We start from the raw sequence: 19,334 nt of genomic DNA on the forward strand, positions 1-19,334 counted from the left end.
ATCAGGTAAGCCGCTTTCCTCTCCATGGACGAGTTTTCAGACACAGCAGCAGATGGTTTCACAGGTATTTGCTAGATAAACAAGCCTCGCTGCAAGTAAACAGCCTTAGGTTCATTTCCAGCTTCTGGAGAACACTACCTCAGAAGCGTACCTCCAGTCACCGCAGGGCTGAACACTTCCTGCTTCACCCTCTGCATTTTTGCAGTACCAGCACTGGGCGAACAGCACAGAGAACGGAAGCAGATCCCTGTTCTGTGTGCAGGTAGGAATCAAGAGAACTTCCCTACTGAATGACAGCCACGCGAATAGAAAAAGCAAAGTCACTACAGCCAGATTAAGTAATTCTGTTGCTGTTTTTCAGTAGGGCCACAGTTAAGTTCCTCCTCAAAATTCAAGCTGCTGCTTCAAGGCAAAGAAGCCAAGTAGTTTAAAGCACACAGGACAGAATATTTTTAAAAATTACAAAAAAACTACAACTTCAGTCAAACAGTTAATTTTGTACAGTTGCAAGCAATTTAACTATGTCCTTAACATTTTAACATCAGTGGTTCTTCCAGGTAAGTCAGGATAGCACTGATCCATCAGCCCTAAAAAGGGCTCTTTTTCAAGACCAGCCTGGGGTTTTTCAGAAAAAAAAAAGGAAGTTATATGATCTGAACAAAGCTTCATAGAGTAATATTAACACAGATTTTTACCTCAAAAGAAATACAAAACAAAATGGAGCTCTATTCAGGAGCCTTTAATTTTTTTTTTTTAATTTATTTTTTTTAAACAGGCTTAAAATATGCAAATGAAAAAAAAGTATGTGGATATTATAAATAACATAAGTCAGATAAGCTTTTACAGTAACACTACAAACACCCCAGTGGGGAAGGAATGCAGTACTAACAGCAACTATAAGCAATCATAAAGCAATCAAACTTGCCTAATTCTAGGCAAAAATATTCGTCCATCAAGTGTACAATTGCAACTGACAACAGGATTCTAGTTGGGTACAACTCACCCTATTGATAAGGTTCCTTTTCAGAAGAGAGACCATTATTTCAGCTATGTGAACATGAGGTTCCTCATCCTGCTTACAGTTAGAAATAAATATGTTATGTTTGTGTACAGTACTCTTTAACAGAGGTCTGAACAACACTAACAGTTTCTTACAAAACATTCCTGCGAGGTAGGTATATCATCATCCCTGTTTTACAAATGGAAAAGAGATTTGCCCAGAGTCTCACAGCTATTTAGTATCAGAGCCAGGAACACCTCCCGACTCTGTACCAAACCTTTTCCACTAGGCAATGCTCCTTTTTAGGTTATACTATTGCATTCAAAAAAGTTATTTTAAGACAACATATATGTTTAATATTACAATATAGCATTTTGTAATAAAACAAGAATACAGTATAGCTCGTCTTTGAGGTACCATCCCTCTCCCCTCCCCAACTCTTTTACCTGTAGATAGTCAAAATAACTATGGACTAATGAAAAGAAGTTTTTAAAAATATGCACTCTAGGAGCAGATATGCAAGTGACTGAAGTATGTTTCTGTTCATAAAGAACATTTGTGTTATTTCTCTAGTGCCAACTTATATCGGGCACTAGGACCATGCAAATTGTGTTATTTTAAGATGGTAAGCCGTTGCCTGTCTTCAGTTTTGCAGTTTAGTGTCAATAACTCCAGTCAATCTCAGTAATTACTACAGATACCTTTCCCAAGCTTAGTATAATGGTGACCTAAAACCACTTCCCCCTACAAAGACTCTTAAAACACTTTTGGAGCTACACATTCAGCTCCCACATCCACTAAGTGAGAGTCTTGATTAAGACAAACACATGTGATTTCAGGTTTTAACAAATTTCCATTTTCAAGTTTTATAATGAAGTGACTAACTCCTGTATTGGGACTGACAGAAGACAACTGAGACTTTGTTAAATTTGTTGGTAAAGTACAGTTGAGATCTGAAACGAAATAACCGATCCAGTTCCTCATGTAGGCTCCATGACTCACCACTAATATATTGGCATCTAATATTTCAGAAGTTCCACCGCTACCAGAGCTAAGTTCTGCTTCACTACAGTGGTTTGTCCAAGGGAAAACTAACTGTTCTTCAGCTGTTCCTGAGCTTCTGCTTGCTGCACCATGCACGTCTTGCTCCTTCTGTTCCAATTCAACAGCTAGCCGACACAGAAATTCAAAAAAATCCCTTGCACGTTCTCTTACCTAAAGAGAAAGGTCAGAAGAGTATGTTGTGAAGAATGCAAGACACTTCAGCTTTCAGAAATCTGATATAACTACTTCAATTAAAAGACAAACATTTATCACAGACAAGTCTCAGAAATCAATGCTAAGTTATTGAACACTGTAAAAACTCCTCTGCCCTCCAAAGCCAAGGTTGAGAGTAATTGCCATCATCCTTCTGCAAACGAGAGCTTTGTGAGGAGTCAATCTCAAAATCAATATTTTAGTTCTAAAGATATTCCCTACTTGGCAGCCACTGTAATCAGGTCAAGCAGTGTTTTTAGCTTAGAAAATATCTACCTTCAGTTGGGCTAAGCTCTCAATAAGATGTTCCTAAGTATGCAGTAGCTGCATCTGCACTGATAGAATGGCCTAGAAAGTAGGGCACAAATAAACAAATACCATACTTCATCCAGTGTTTCTCCTCCAGAAGGCGTGAATGAAGGACATTGCTCTCCAGCAGTCTTTGCCATAGCCTTGAGGTCAGTCAAAGGCCTTCCTTCTGCAACACCGTATTTCTGTAAGAGGCAAGTTACAAAGAGTGGGTTTAGCAAGATAGATCAAGTCTCCAGTACCGCTTCCAATGCAAACATCTCTTAACAGCTTTGTTTTCTTGGATTCTCAAGTGTAACGTGCAGGCTTAACTACCTTTCACATTTTATTCCAATATTGGGGGAGGAGGTATCTTTCTATCTGCTATTTAAGTTACAGCATAGATATATGCTAGGTAGAGAAATACATTAAGAGCAGCATCTCATTTAAAGTACTAACATTCAAAACACTACCTTCAGCCTGATCTTTGCCTCGAGATTTTTTCCTACATTCTTGACACTCATTCTTAGCATACAAAATTCAAGTGTCTTTGTAACTGAGGTTACACTGCAAACACCTCTGTATGTAGCTGTTCATACAAGGATAAACCCCATTTACTTTTCATTTGCAGAAAGACTACAGGGAACTACTTTTCACAAGTAAGAAACAACTAATTTCTCTACGGACCTCTGAAATCTCCACAGCAGAGAAGGAGTCCATTTTAAAATCAGCATTTTTTAAAAAGACAAAAAAAAGATGAAAAAACACTCTAAACAAGTACTCTACCTATTAGAAATACACAATAAAGCCTCCCCCCATTTTTTTCAGGACATACATTACTCCTGTGGACAGTGTTTTCAGAAAACAAGGCGGCAAAAAAACGACCTTAAAAACATATGCTAATGGACTCAGAGAACATGCAATTAACTATCTTCAATGACATGCTTATTCCCGAGACCTCCAAAAGCAAGGCCCGTACAAGAAACAGTAGTAAGAACCCACATATACCAGGTAGTTATTCTGGATCACTAGAAGTCACATTATCAAACATAGTATTTATCACTTGTAATGTATTTTACAGGAGAGATACACTTGGATGTGCATTACCATTTTTGACCTTGAAGATCTTTCCAAGGCACATCTCTAACAATGGTAAAACAGATTAATCCTTCTCCCTCTGAAAATTAATACTTCACTGTCACCAACAGATGAAAAATGCATTCAAATGGAAAGCTTTGGTCTTTCCTTGGAATGTCTGAAAACAGTGAAAACGCTGCAGTTATGATGAGTATTTTGAGAAAGTAAGAGCTGATGCTATACTGTCAAACACTCAGTTACACGCATGACAGAAATCCAGATGTTGATTACTAGGATACAGACACGTACTCATTACTGAGGCTTTTTTGACTTCTATGTCACTATCCACTTGCTGTGAATATGCAATTAGCTGCCATAATAACTAATTTATTACAGTCTTCAGAATTTAAATGTACTGAAACACATTTACTTCAGCCTCTTACTCCCTTCTCTAAAGCAAAATATTGGCAATTTAAGAACACTAAGACAGACGTGAAGAAATAAGTGCTCTGAAACAACTGAAAATTAAATCCTAATCTTAAAGATTTTTCCAGACTTAGAGAATAATACTTTCTTAATAGGATCAACGACATATGTTCTTTTAAAGGACTTTGCTTCTTTTCATGCAATTCAAACTTAATTCCAGTTATCCAGAGTGGTGACTTACAAGCTGTGGCTCACAGACACTGTACTGGCATTTCTATACATCCATACAAACACCATGAAAGGGTAAAAAAAAAAAAAAGTAACACAGACTTAAGATTATTCTTTCTAAAATTCAGTATCATGACCCATAATATTAAAAAAAAACATAAGGGGGTAAAGCAACTAAAGAAGATGGGGAGGCATTTAACTTGCTGGCTTCAGGGGAAAAACTGGAATTTCTGACAGAAAAAGAAGATCCATATAGGAAATGCTACAATTGTGTTGTGCCTTAAACACTTATTTGCCTGCTGGCAATATGCCATCCCAATTTTGGTTTTGTAGCATTTCCTTATTTTAAATTCAGCTGACACTCTCAGTGTAGCATCTGAAGGGTGATTCATATTAGCAGAAACAGCCAGCATCCGAGTTTATTCTGATCAGATATACTTAAAAACAGACAGGAGGTACAATTATGCCTGTTATCAGGCAGAGAGGCTAATCAGGAAATCAGACCGTTCCATGGGCAGCAGAAAGCTTTTCAGTAGTCTTTGTGCAAATGAAAAGGTATAAACTCCTAAAAAGACAACATCGAGTTGTGCCATCGGGCTTGAGCAGGTAGGGAGAGGGAGCATCTTTAACACTTTACACATAGGGTTACCAAACAGAGCTAAGCTTTTTATTACGTTTAAGATAAGTAAGGTAAGATTTACATGTAGAGGGAATTAAATCATTAGAGCATCACAGTTACAGCACTTATCACTAAATTTTGGTTTTGCTTCACAATTCTGCAGTCAGGCAAACAATTTATAGTACCTGATGTGAAGAGTTGACTCTTCAGTGATTAAAACCACATCAAATAGTGCTCTCCACTGTTAAATCTACCATTTAATAACCCAAGATATCCATCAGCAGTAAGTTACATTTTCAAATGGGTCAGTGTTCAATATTAAAACAAGCTCTTTTGGCACTTACTCTCTCTCGAAGTCTTGCATCATACTTGATTTCCAAATCTTTGCAAAACTTATTTTTTCCTAGAATTGTGGCAGCAGTCTAAAAGGTGAATATACAGTCATGTCAATGGGCTGTTTTCTCATGGGACAGCTAGACCATCTTACAACACCACAGCCAATGTGAATCACATTAGTAGTGCCCAACAACCCAAACAAACAAGATAAATCTTTTTCAGCTAGTAGTGTCTGTCAGAATTGGATATATGGCCTGAAGCTGAAGACACTTAGCACCCATGAAAGGTGGGCAGCAAGATGCACAGCAGCAGCAGGATTTACCGATTTACCGAGATAAAAGCTGCATCTTCTCTTGACTATACTGCTACTCACAAAGCAATCATGCCAACTACATTCTTTATATGTAATACCTGAGTCAGACTCACAAGCAGTACGTTCCTAAAAACTGATCAGTTAAACTGACTGTGAAAAACATAGCATCTAAAAATTAAATTACTTTCTGGCAAGTGCATCTCAGAAATCAAATACTCTTGAAGCAGTTAAGAGGCAGGAGGGTGTTTGCTGCCAACATACTGAAGTGTCAGCCTCGATGTTACGAGGGAGAAATGCACTGGATGATACACTTGGGGAAGAAAAATAATCTAGCTTATTGTATTCACCTGTCTTTTGATAGCACGGCCAAGAGACAGAGAAAATCCAAAGGGCTTAGTTTGCTTTTAACAATAGTCTGCATGTCTTGAGTTTTGTGCTATGTATCTTTTTTTCCTTCCAAGGAAGCACGTGATTTTGGGGGTGCAGGGAGAGCAAGACAACTGATCAAGAGGAAATTCTGATACCACTTTGGAAAAAGTATTGCCTAATACAGGGTCTGGCATGTTGGGTATTATACAGCTGTCTGGCTGCCACAGCCAGCAATGGGAACTAAAGGACCGCTAACCTGCTCCTGTTCTTATATGCATCAAAGTGTGAAGGCTGTACTGGATTCACATACAGTCGTGACTGGTAATATCAGCTGGAATTCCTGTGCAAAAGTCCACATCCAATCAAACTGACATTCAAACAACTCATTTTGAAAAGGCTCCTTGGATTTTGGCAAATAATAAGCAGCCTTGTTGTACTAACAAGACTTTATGACCTATTAAATGTATTGCTTAGGAAAGGCTTTATGTTGCAATTTTAAATATCTGTCATAGAATAATGTCAAAATTCAGATAGGGTTGAATCAATTTCCTTGTATATATAAATAGTACAGTTAATTGAATGATTACATCCTGAAATTTCTCCAGGACCAAGATTTGTTCAGTACATAGAATAGACAACATTCACCTACTCAGCACTAACTCATACTCTGAACTGTAAATATTAACATAGAATCATAAAGTCATTTAGGTTGGAAAAGACCCCTAAGATCATTGAGTCCCACTGTTCACCTAACACTGCCAAGTCCACCACTAAACCAGGTCCCACGTCTACACGGCTTTTAAATACCTGCAGGGCTGGTGACTCATTTACTGTGCTGAAACCAAAATCTGCTCTGAAGAAGTGATTAACTTCCTCGCACCTTTCCTACACCATCCATTACTAGAATACCAGCATGTTTCAGAAACATTCCTGAATCTTCACAGTACCACAGTGAGAGAAGCAATATTAGCCGCACTTTATACATGGAAAAGCCTCAAAGATTTACTCTCATCATTCTCAGGCCTCAGCCTGTCTCAGTTCTGAACCTACCTTCACTGCTGCAGAGCTCTTGTCCCAATGGCATGAGCGTCTCACAGTAGGCCCCATATTCCCCTGCAGACTTTGGTGTTATGCTCTGTTAAGCTTACAAGTCTTAGGGAGTTATGCTTCACACCACAGCCCAGTCTGCCCAACTAGTCTTTTTTTATTTTCACATTGCTGGTCTGCCTGCTCTCCTCTACACTGCTAATTTCCGGACCCTGCCTCCTAGGCTTATTCTCTCAAACAGGCTTCCCTGCAAAGCCTCTCTTTGCATTTCCTATACCTGCTCACTTTGCATCTCCTGTAGCTGTCGGAATTCCTGCCCAGCTAGTACAACTCTCTGCACACATCCCTGTTTTCTCCTATCCTGCTCAGGCTTGAACATTCAGCTGTCAGCCATGGGCGGTAGCCAGAGGACCCCGTACCACTCCTGGTTCCAGTAACCAGTACACACCCTGACTACAGCTGATGCAGGAGACATTGCAAGGAAAACTAAACTTCATCACTAACAGTTTCTTTAAAAACCTTCCCCCCCCCGCCTCTTTTGCAAGGAAACTTGTACATTCCTCTCATACCTGAGCTATGAAGTGACAGCGTAGTAAAGGACACTTCTTCATAGATTTGCAGCTGCCAAAAAAGGGAGTTCCAAGCAAATGGAAACTGCAGCTTTACACATCTTTGGAAAAGCTTCCGCAAAGTCTGGATAGCTTGTCAAACAAATGGCAAAACACATTTCCTTTATGCAAAGGACAAATTCAGGTCTGTCTTCTACATTATGGGAGTGCAAACACTTCTCATGGAAAAGGCTGTCTCCAACATAAAGAAAAAAATTACCAACCTCACTCTCAAGCAGCTGAGCATTCAGAAACAATTACCGTAAGGCAGGCACATAGCACAGACAGTCTTATGAACGTTACAAAGCACTATTAATGTTTTTAAACATAATCACTGCCATTCACACACTTAAAGGAAGTGACTTGTCAGGCAGTTATTATGTATTTTAAAAATATCTAATTATTACACTCCTCCCTCCCTGTCTCTCTAGTTTGTTTTCTGCCTAAGTTGTGCTGCTACAGCAGTTTATGGGACAGTGCTGCAAAACTGATGAGCAATGTTGATCGTGTATGTTTTAAGGAAAAAAAAGGGGATTTACGCTAGATTTTGTTGATCTGGTTTACAGCAAGGCTTCACAGACTTTTGTAGCAGGACAACAGAGCAAAAAAGCAAGCTACCAGCAGCGCTATTAAGAATCACTTAGTAGTTTCAAACACATGAAGCCTACACGTCTCCTGAAATCACAGCATCAGTAACAGAAGAGAGAATTAAGGACAGAGCTTCCACAGGAGATATGACCTTCCTAGAGCAGCTGATCTACGCCTCTACCTTTAAAAGTTCTGTTTCCCTAATTTTTTTAGTATTTCGTAATCCTGCACACAAAATCACAGGTAATCGCACCCAGTAATTAACATTTTTTCCTCTTTAATGAACCTATTAAAATAATGCATCGAGGTGAGAGGTGTGGTGTTATGTTCCTGCCAAAATCCAACCTCTCTGCACATCTAATAATCCTTGTACTGACTTTACAGCAAAACTTGATCTTGCCTATATTGGTCTGCATTCCTCAGAAAAACACAGCATACAGCCACAATGCATAAGACAGTACAACAATATCACAGCCAATTTGTTTTGTTTTTTCAAAGAAAAACTGACTTCGGTCTGTGTTACCCCTAAGTCCGGATTACTTCTTTAGCAAGAACCTATGCACATATAAAATAACAGCAAATCCATAAGAACAACACTGCATGACATCCTGCAAGGCAAGCTGGCCTTCATCGCTTCCTAACTGAGCTGTTCTCATCAAAATTTTCTTACTCGTAGAGGCCTTCTTCAATTTTACACAACTCAAACTGCACTTCTAAGACCATCAAAATAGCTTTTGGCTCTCCGTCACTGTATTACTTTTGCATCATCAATAGAAAATAAATACCAAATTCTGAAGCTAATATTTACGTTCAGTTGCCTCAAGAAGCACTTGCCTGCTTTGCTCGAAGGAGGTCACTTGAAAAGACATGAGTAAACTTCACATTACTGAGAAATAAACCAGCAGCATCTGCTTGTCTGAAACCAGTTGCAGAGAGCGGCTCATCCACTCCTTGACCTACAGAATAAAAACCCATGAACATTAAGACATGCATATTTTAGATCATTTAGCAGCTGAGCAAGCACAGCAGCAATAAAGAATCTGCTCAGTCATAATACGAAAAGTATGAAAAAAGGGAGTGCAGGCAAGGAAGACAGAAGGATCATTATTGATTATATTTATATTACTGTATACATATGACAAACTTAAACGTAAAACAGAGGCCTATGTTTTCTAAACGTGAGCAGTCATTTCAAATCACTTGTTCTTTTTAGAATGGTCATTGGTAGGCTTCCTGCAAGAGGAATCTCACAACAGAAACTGAAGCTCTGTAAACAGATCTCTTGATTGTACATAAGAAAAAGGACAATACAATTGAGATAAAGTTGTTGATACTACACTACATATACAGAAAAAAACCCACGCACATCAGGAGTCGAGTCCTGACAAATATGAAATGCCTGCTCCTCCCCATCCCCCAACGTTGACAATGCCTTGAAGAAATGAGGCAACAAGAAGGGATTGCGTGTAATGCAGAAAGTAGCGCACACTCTTTGCCAAAGACACAGTTTCACAAGAATTTTACAGTTGATGTAAACACAATCTGTTGTGGTCTCTTCCTCTCCCCTACTCCACCTCGGACATTGACACTAATGCCTCGTGCAGCTGCATGGCGAGTGTGTTGATGGAACAAACCTAGCTGAAAAGCAGCAACCCTTCCAAAAATTATTTTCAGCCAGAGTAGTCTGTGAAACCAGCTGGTCACAGAGCTCTAGGACAGTGTAGAGAGAACCAGCGCTTTGGTAATCCAACTTGAATGAAATAGGTGTGCTCCTGCCACAGCTCAGAGAGTCTGTAGGAGAACCAAGAACTATGGCAGAGGGACAAACCTGTAACAAATTGCTATGTCCACACTTGTATCACCTATTTTACTTTTGTAGGAAGTCAAAGCAGAGAGTGTGCAATTCTCATCAGATCCAGAACAACGACAAGAGCAATTTTCACCAAGCAAATGCACAACCATTTATATGCTTCCAACAGCAAAAGACAGGACACCAGAAGCCCAGAACTTGAGTTCTGAGCACCTCATCTGTAATTCAGCCATGTGAGACCTCAGACCCCACCATGCTGGTATAGGTCTTACACCTCTCAAAACACAAGGCAATGTTCACTTTCTACACTGGAGAGGGGAGAAGAATCTACTACATGTCATTTGACAACACAGCGCTAGGAATTTAAAAGACATCATTAGTACTTTTAAGAACATAAAGCAGGGGATATTCTTTATTCACTTTATCATAAGCACAAAGCCATGTTGCGAGAACTGTAAACTGCAATGTCAAAACAGGTAGGAAAATCTGGAAGCATGATTCTTCCTCACAGCACATCACACTGTATAAAGTTTATTTATTCAGAGTACCGCCCCACTAGGTTCCTTGTAGTGGTGAGCCTCAGTTTTCCTACAAGAGACATCCAAGCAGCTCAGCGTTTTCAGTTCTGGGTGTACAAGTCAGCAGTCACTAAGGAGAAGTCTGGTTTTAAATGTTGTGTCTAAAGACTGCCTTCCTAGAAAGAGCTGGGATTGAATAATCCAAGCATTTAAACAATCTTTACTTTTCATTCTTCCTTGCTCAAACGTAGGCTTTTTTTGCAAGTGCCAGATTACCTTCCTAAGGCAATAGCCTGCTTTACAACATGATCTTTATCCATCCTTCTGCAGCTCCTTACCAACTCCATCGTACAAGTGTGCACCTGGCTGGTTCTTCACCAGAGCTGCAGCTCTCACTTTTCATCTGAGCCCCAGAAGCCCTTTTCCCAGGCTTCATACTACTGAGATTTAACACAGTGCTATGGGACACTCTGGCATCCTTAGTAACGGGTGCTCCTATCGCTTTATTTGATTACAGGTAATTTTTTTTCCCCTGTTTAGAAAAAGGAGCTATCCTAACACTCCCGTTGATACCAGAAATGCATCACCATTTGTTGATGTTCTGTGGAGACCAACTTAGAATCTTCATAGTTCTGTAAAGCTTTCAAGCTAACATCCTGGCTTACAAATAAAGTCTCTTAAGGTTTACAATATTATTCCGTAACAATATGTAACATTTCAGCAGTTGGTTACAGGATTTCACATTTTCCAGGGAAGAATAATTTTCCATCTCTAACAAGCGAGCAGAATAACTGATACTAACCTTGCAATATCTTGTCTTTGTTGTATCTTGTTTCTCCACTGAAAGAGATTATAAACAAAAAACAATTAACTCACAATAAATTTACTGAATGTTCAAAACCACTGTTATATTAGATACCAACAGGAGACAGCAGAGTTTGAATATGAAAAATGAAGATAGAGTACAGCACAGCTTCTTTTCAAAAAGATGTATCTGAAGACTTTACAATAAAAAAAACACCAAACCATTTTCAAGTAGTCAGTCCCAATCACGCCATCAATATTTACTAAGACAAACCTACCTGAGATAAAATGAAGGGAAGTAATTTCTTAAATTTATCATAAATGCAGCATAATTTATCTACTACAATTACACCTCCATGCTGGAACAAGGGAAGTTGCAGGAAGACTCTGGAGCCCTGCTACGAAAAGACGGTGCTAGTCAATTGGACCTCTTCACCTTAAAAGGAAGCCAATTCAAGAGATTATCAAAGACAGCAGCAGAGCAGGCTGCACTCCTTGAAGAAGCAGAGCATAAGAAGCCAGAGCTGTAGAAAAACTAGCAGAATGAACATCACCTTCTTTAGGAATTGGAATATTCTACCTTGAAAACCATAACTGACAGTATTTCAAGAGAAGAGCAACTAAACCCATGTGCTGATTTATTTAGTAGGAAAAATCTAAGAACTAAACTTGACACAAACAAAGTTAAGCATGCTGACTTTGTTGAGACTCCTCACCTGACCAAAATGTCACGTGCTTAAGTTTTTGCAGTACTAAGGCCAAGTGTGCTGCTTGGCTTTTATACAGAGAGCTATCAACACTGCTGTGCAGAAGTCCTCAAGGTGAGCCCCAAATAAGTAACTGATCACAGAAGGCCAGTACTTTTAAGACAAAACACTGTATTTTAGTACACTTTAAACTCTTCCCTGCACAGGGGCAGCAATTTAATTCTTCAGGCTCACGCCATGTCCTGACAGCTACTTCCAGCCTCCTGAGGAAAATGCAGCAGGCTGGATGGAGTCCATCCTGCTGGTCATCAATTGGGGTGCAGGTGGGGGAAGAGCAGAACGTGCAGTTTTCCAAGTAGCACTAAGATAAGCACAGTGTACGCAAGCACAGTCTGAGGGATGAATTCCCAACCATTTGCTGGTAAATGAACTGGGATCTTTCTGAAGTGTCTGCAGGAGTCCCACCTGAAGATTTCAAGTTCAAGAAATTGTTTCAGGCTCACGTTTTCTAGCAGATGTAAAAGTTAGGCTGCAACTACAGCACCAAGCCAGCAGATCCAGGTCTTTAAGAGAACGCAAGAGTAACTCTTAACAGGAGGAAAATCGGGGGGAAAAAAAAAAGTCATTGCTCCAGCTGCACTGATCAAGTATTAAACTGTATTATGCTAAAGGGGAAAAAAGTTTAGCTTTCATAAAAATTAAACAGTTAACTACTTTTTAAGTACTTTATACCTGTCAGTTGCAGGAAGCTGGATCTACTTAGCCTAGTCAACGCCAAATCTTTCTCAATGTCCACCGTAGCTTGAAAGAAAACCTCACCCTAACAACTTTAACTAAGTCACAAACGCCAGCGCTTTAACATCTAACAGCAGAAATGTTAAACGAGCTCTTCGCCCCACCAGAGAGCTTCTGGCAGGAGAAAGGTCTTACGAGCCCTCACCCAAGAGCTCACAAATAGCGCTTACTAGTGTTACGTATCACCCCGTACTTCCGTCAGTGCCAAACTGTATCGGTTTGCTCACGTACCTAGCCGGACCCGGCCACACCAGAGGCCACCCTACGGTAACCGGACAGCCGCGCCGCCTCAGGCGGCAGCGAGACCCCCGGGGCGCACAGCGCGGTCCCCTCCCGCCCCCCCCCCTCCCCCTCAAGGGCCAGCCCGGCGCTCCCCCCGCCCGCGGGCTCCCTCACGGCGCACCCCCACCCGCCACGCTGGACGGACTGACTGACTGACAGGAGCCGTTACCCCTGAGAGAGCCGCGCGCGCCTAACGGACAGCCCCGGGGGGGGGGGGGGGGGGGCGGAACTCCGCTGACGGCACCGGCGAGGCGGGGGGGGTGCAGCGGGAAGACGGGGGAAGGGCAAGGCCCGGCACCGGCACCGGCGAGGGGGTGCCGCGGTACTCACTGCCGGACGAGGGTCAGGCCGAAGCGAACCATGGCGCGGCCGCACAGGTGCGCGCGGGCCCAGCCGCCCACAGTCTCCCTCCCTCCCTCCCGCCCGCACTGCGGCGCCCCGGCCGCCCCGCGCCCGCCGGTGACGTCACGGCCCCGCCCCGGCGCGCGGCGGCGGGAGAAGGCGGGGCGGGAACCGCTCAGGGGGGGTGTCTGTCTCGTGCGTGTGGAGGCGTCGCTGTGGTGGATTGGCGGGAAATTCAGGTCCGGTGCGTTTCACACACAACACCCCCCCCCCCCCCCCCAAAAAAAAAAAAAAAGCGCGGTTTTTTAAGGTTTAAGGGTTGTTTTTTTTTTAAGGCACACATTGAGAACAAGTCCTGTGAGGAGCGGCGGAGGGAACTGGGGTTGTTTAGCCTGGAGAAAAGGAGGCTGAAGGGAGGGAGACCTTACCGCTCTCTACAATTACCTGAAAGGAGGTTGTAGCGAGGTGGGTGTTGGTCTCTTCTCCCAAGTAACAAGTGATAGAACAAGAGGAAACGGCCTCAGGTTGCACCAGGGGAGGTTTAGGTTGGATATTAGGAAAAATTTCTTTGCCGAACGGGTTGTCAAGCACTGGAGCAGGCTGCCCAGGGATGTGGTTGAGTCACCATCCCTGGAGGTATTTAAAAGCCATGTAGATGTGGTGCTTAGGGACATGGTTTAGCGGGGGACTTGGTAGTGCTAACGGCTGGACTCGATGATCTTAAAGGTCTTTTCCAACCTAAATGGTTCTATGTTCTTAACTTACAATTATCACCAGATGGCTTTCACCTTAAAACTCTAGTTTTCACATAATCTCATGATTCTATGACAGGAGACTTGAGTAAGTTTACCACATTGCGGAAGACATAATATTTGATGACATTCAGTCTTGTTAGGTCGACTAAATTAAGTAAGAACACTGATCGGTAACAGGGCTTTGCTCAGAGTAATATCAATAGTTGGATAAATTACACTGATTACGAGTCGATTAAAAGTCTTGGAAGTCAAATCACACCCCTGAGAAATCATTGGCAAAGATGGGAGCCGTTTTGAAGCAACGGTTTCAGAGGCAAAGCAGCGTGTGCTTTAGGCATCCACAACCAGCGGGGGCCATGCTGGTCCTGCACAGCAGAAGTGCAGAGCCTCCATATATTTTCTGATAAATGGCACTGATTGTCATCTTCTTCAGGTCCTATTTACCCAAATCATTTCAGCTTCTGGGATCTAGATGGGAGATGGGTGGAATACTGTTTTGGGTTCCATAGTCCTGGGATGGGTGAGCTTCATATTAAGGCTGTTGCAGATTGGTTTGTTGGACAGAGGCCACTTTTTGCTCCGCAGCCACCATCGTACTTGGGAAATAACAGAGACAAGAGTTAGGGGGAGTTGTGGGGGAGCGAGAAAAACAAACCTACCACCTACACGCTCTCTATATCACAGTGGTGTTTTCAAACTCAGGAGTAAAGCTGACGTCTGAGCTAGATACAATAAATCCGCTCTCCTCTTTTGCCTGGCAGTGTTCTTCCTGGGCCAGCTGACAGCATTTGTGGGAAGATACAAGACACATCTGCATTTTGTAGTTCACACTCCTGTTGCCTATGCATTACTTGCTGGGTGAGTAAGGGGATTCTTCCTTCAGTTGCTAGGATTTGACATTCAGACTCTTACTTTCCCTAGTGAAAGTGAAAAAGAAAAGAAAAAAAAAAAGTCTTACAAAAGTAGAAATTTATTTTGCTGTTCCTTCCCCACTTCCTGTTTTTGCAGATTCATAAAAAACACATGTAAATCTCGGCAGGCTGCAAGGATACGGCATAGAAGATGTTTTCTTCAACACAGAAATACAACATTCACCTCAGGAAAGGTCCTGCTGGCCAGAAATGCTAAGGATTCAAAATGATTGATATTTTAGGAAATTAACCATAAAAATTTGGTCAAATCATCACTGTGTTATTGATGTAGAGTACAGTAACACGTAATACATATTTTATGGTTGCAAAAGGCAAGGAAATAAATGGGAAAGTCACTTAAGGGTAAACAAAAATATCCAAGGAGATATAATTGTACACAGGAACTAAGAAAATAGCATTTAAAATTAATATTTTAATCATTTTGCTAATGGTGATTTCTAATAGACAATGAGAGCAATGAGCCCACTGCTATTATTAAATAATAGCATTATGAAATTACTGCTGGTAAAATGGACAAAGTAACAGAAGTGACTGCAAATCACCCTTTTCCCCTTAGAAAGCTGAAGTTTTATGAATTACAGACATTCTGATTAACCAAAATATTAGTTGGTCAGATAGCTGAGTGTATATCCTTTAGGATTTCACAACCAGATGGAATAAATGTTATCTAAAAATCAGAGAAATTCTTCTGGGTTGCCCAGAGGTCTGACCTAACTTTGAAACTGGTTTGTGCTTTAACACCAGACACATTCTACATGAAGACGAAAACGTAAATTGTTTAATTTGATAGCAGTTTAAAACAGATGCTAAATTAAATATTTAATGCAACACTGGGTCTGTTTCATTCCCTGTTTATCTTCCTTTGGCAGTGTGGCATCATAACCTTGTATTTCTGCAGTGCCTCTGCTCCACAGCTTTCAGAACTGACATTTTCAAAGGGTGAGACTAGTGACACGTCTAGCCTCTAAACGAGCCAGTGCCAAATGACTCAGCTCTGACCTATTTCTATTGTATCACCATTAAAAACAACTGTGTTTTGCTACAATGATAAGACCCCAGCTGTGTTTCAAGCATGTTTTAGAAGGACAAGAAACAAATACGAGCCAACACTGCTAGTGTGTCTATATTCCTCTAAGTGCGTGTTTTGATACAGGTCCCTTTGCAAAAGTGACAGCCCTTCAGGCAAAGTTTTAAAGGGACTTTGAAGTCACAGAGTTTGGGTGTGTGAGAAAACAGCTCAAAAGGCCTGCAGCTTCTGACTTACAGCCTTGTGGTTTGGCTACTAGATCATCTTTCCCTTTTCCATTGTTTAGTCCTCTTACCTTTGCTCCTGTCTTCTTCATCTTCATAGCATGTGCACATTTTTTCCTGAGCATTAACATTGTGATTTTTCATTTCTTCCTCCTCAGTAATTTCTCTCATCTGCTGTAGCACATCATGGCAGTCCGTGTTCATAAGCCTATTTTTTTAAACTGACCCATTGAAACAAAGTGTTTATAAAGCACAACTGCTAACACGAGCACTATTCCTCATCAGATTAGGAATATTGATGTAGATGTCCTTATCAGATGAGGAATAGTATTTTGAGGAAGTCATCTTAGGAAGAAAAAGCCTTTGTGGAGCTGGAAATTAAAAATTTTTGAATGAGAAAATTTTATTCTAATAAAAATTAAACTCAAATCTAATAAATTCATCATGATATGTATCGCATATCACGAACATCGGACAATATCATCAATCCAGGGCAGGTTATCTAGTCTCCATGAAACAGCAGTTGGCAATTAGGAACACAAAACTGGAATCATCAGCTGGACTATATTCCCTGCAGCCCACTTGTCATTCAGGATCTGACCTTGCTTCCTGCTCTTACAAGTACACCAGCCCAGCAGAAACCTAGGATGAATTTATTCAGTTTTTTTCCTCCCCCACTCCTCTCCCTACGTGGTATGCCTCTAAAGGGTGTGCTGGCATGAAGAAATTCATAACTTGGTCAAATCCAAGCACAGAGATTATGCTGTGTCCGGTTATCGAATTGAACGGGCTGGAGAACACGGTTGTGCAATACCTTTTGCGGCAGCTACATCAATTGCCTTCATGGAAAAGTAACTTTAGGGAAGTGTTCAATTATTTTTAAGATGGTTTTCAGGGTGATATACCAGCTGCAAACAGGAGCAGAGCCAGCCCCTTGTGACTGTCCGGCTGAACGGAAAACCTTCCCTGCTCCTGCAACGGCGCTTCGGACCGATTTGGCCAACCCCCCCATGTGTAAAAGTTCAAGTCATGGCTGCAGGCTTTCTGTTGATGAAGGCATTCAGGTGAGCTGTGGGAGAAGTGAGAAGGTTCAGTTAAACATTTTACTTTCCGAGAGGTTAGGAAACCCCAGGCAGCTCCTGGAGGACCTCCAGGAGTAGCTGCAGCTGTAGGAATTACATTACCGGCATCTAGCGGTCCTCCTGCAGTCTGCACCCTCGGGTTTTACAGTTCAATTTTAGTCAGTTCCCATTCAACAAGCTTTGCGTTTCACTTTGATTACATATTTAATCTTTTGTTCTGGTGCTGCTAGCCATCAAGCAGAATCACATCCAAATTTTATGAGTTTCTGTTGCAAAGTTCTATAACATTAGGCCAAACCTTAATACCTAAACTTGGGAAACTAAATACTGTCAGGGCACTCCAGAAAGATCAATACTTTGTCGCGTGTAAGAGGCAAACCCAAAGAAATTGAAATAAAAAACTTCTTGGAGAAGCAAAGAGGTTGAACATGAGGAAGCTGGAAAAATTGAGAGAAATTTTTATTTGGGTGTGCTGGGTAACAATCCTGAATTCATTCTTCATCCTCCAGCCGGTTATGTCCCACTTGCAGTTTTGTTCAACTTCTGAAAACCCTAGTCATCAGAAAGGTCAATCTAATGCTCTTCAGGGATGCTTGCTAGTCTCCTGCCAGATGAACCAGAGTTTTTGCTCTAAGAAGCATTACCAAGTAATCTGAGGAGCCGCAGTCCCGAACGCAGCCAGTCTGCTGACCTTTCTCTCTCTCCTTCACTGCTCTGTCCTAATTCTTCTTGTACTTTCTGCATGTTGCATTTTGGAAGAGCTCAAATAACATCCCAGTTTATTTTTAGAGAAAACTCAATAACAAGACAGAGCTATCACCACATCATTTCCACAGAAGGACAGACGTTTAAGGAGACAGACATTTTCCCCTTTTTATTTTCCTTTTCTTTTCTTACTGTGCTTTCCATCAGCTCCTTTATCTCTCTCCACCAGGTTGCAGCAGAACTCAGAGCAGCCCCTCAAGCCAGACATACTGCATACGGAGCTCATACCTCAGCTTTACTCACCTGAACTTGTAAGCCTAACAGGTCTTGATTTAATGAATCCGCTACCGAGGGATGCCCTTCCTCCCAGTGCACCTGAAGCCCATGCTGAGCGCTGGCCTGACGTTTCCCCTGACAAGTATCCGTACTGAGACCCCCACCATTTTCACTGTCGTCCCCTGGCAGCATCAGCAGTAACATCAGCTGCCACACACTCCTACTGGTATAAAAATATTGTGGTACCTGTGCCCCTGCGGCTGCACACAGCCGAAATACAAATCACCTTTGGGAACCCTTTTAAATAAATCATTATATTAAGAAAAATGACAGAGTGTATGTGTGTGGGGGTTAATATTTCAAGGAGGTACAAAGTAAACATGGTACAGCTAGCTTTCTCCAAAGATCTAAAGGGATCCCCGAAGTCTTTTTAAAATAAACTTTCCCTTAATTGGGAGAAATGATTCAGTGTGCTGTGGGGGGCAAAGAAGTAGAGCATAGCCTGTTTCCCTTTGTGCCAGCTGGCTGGCTTCGATTTGCAAAGAGCACAGAGAAGGCTCTAATACAATTCTCCAAAAACTGAATGCAACTACTCTTATGTTTATGCCTCCAAGGGACTGCAGAAGGCTGTGAAAGTATATCAGCAATAGAGTCTCCTGCATGAGCAAAGCCATATGCTTTCCTGGCCTGTTTCCTCCCCATGAAATGTAAGATTAAAATACACCTTTTTGTACCTTATTATCTACGTTACCATTAAGCAGTCCATGTGATAGTGCATGCTTTGTCTCTCCCCCTGCCTGCCCACGGGACATTCCATTTACGGTATCTTTGAAAGCGCTTGTCATTTATGCATCCTTCCAGGCAGAGTATGGATGACTGATGGGCTGTGACTGCAGAGAGCGAGCTTTGGTGACCTAGG

At 41.6% G+C, this 19,334-nt stretch overlaps 2 protein-coding genes across 4 annotated transcripts in view; both read right to left on the reverse strand.

Annotated features, from left to right (window-relative positions):
• Positions 1-738: 738 nt before the first annotated feature.
• TIGAR (TP53 induced glycolysis regulatory phosphatase) lies at positions 739-13,524 on the reverse strand. Of its 3 annotated transcripts, XM_030040515.1 has the most exons (6): positions 13,403-13,524; positions 11,287-11,324; positions 8,991-9,112; positions 5,240-5,317; positions 2,641-2,751; positions 739-2,215 (listed from the first exon to the last, which is right to left on the reverse strand). In XM_030040515.1, exons 1-6 carry the CDS (start codon positions 13,432-13,434, stop codon positions 1,757-1,759), a joined length of 840 nt encoding a protein of 279 aa, XP_029896375.1. In that variant the 5' UTR covers positions 13,435-13,524; the 3' UTR covers positions 739-1,756. The 3 variants fall into 3 exon arrangements, with proteins under 3 accessions (XP_029896375.1, XP_029896376.1, XP_029896377.1); XM_030040516.1 differs by lacking the exon at positions 5,240-5,317; XM_030040517.2 differs by lacking the exons at positions 8,991-9,112; positions 11,287-11,324; positions 13,403-13,524 and adding an exon at positions 7,530-7,739.
• Positions 13,525-16,923: 3,399 nt separating this feature from the next.
• The window catches only part of CCND2 (cyclin D2), a 43,671-nt gene continuing 41,260 nt past the window's right edge, over positions 16,924-19,334 (reverse strand). Inside the window, exon 6 of the transcript XR_005934207.1 lies at positions 16,924-16,933. The gene's annotated coding sequence lies outside the window, so the exon portion shown is untranslated. The remainder of the gene's footprint in view (positions 16,934-19,334) is intronic.

This window comes from Aquila chrysaetos, chromosome 17, assembly GCF_900496995.4.
Source record: "Aquila chrysaetos chrysaetos chromosome 17, bAquChr1.4, whole genome shotgun sequence".
Taxonomy (NCBI): Eukaryota; Metazoa; Chordata; class Aves; order Accipitriformes; family Accipitridae; genus Aquila; species Aquila chrysaetos.

What these genes read in the sequence shown, in the direction of transcription:
- TIGAR (XM_030040515.1), bottom strand. Translation starts at nt 13,434, where the DNA reads ATGGTTCGCTTCGGCCTGACCCTCGTCCGGCA. An exon ending in GGCCTGACCCTCGTCCGGCA is followed by an intron (nt 11,325 to 13,402) that starts GTGAGTACCGCG and finishes AATCTCTTTCAG; the next exon opens with TGGAGAAACAAGATACAACA. An exon ending in CAAAGACAAGATATTGCAAG is followed by an intron (nt 9,113 to 11,286) that starts GTTAGTATCAGT and finishes TTTATTCTGTAG; the next exon opens with GTCAAGGAGTGGATGAGCCG.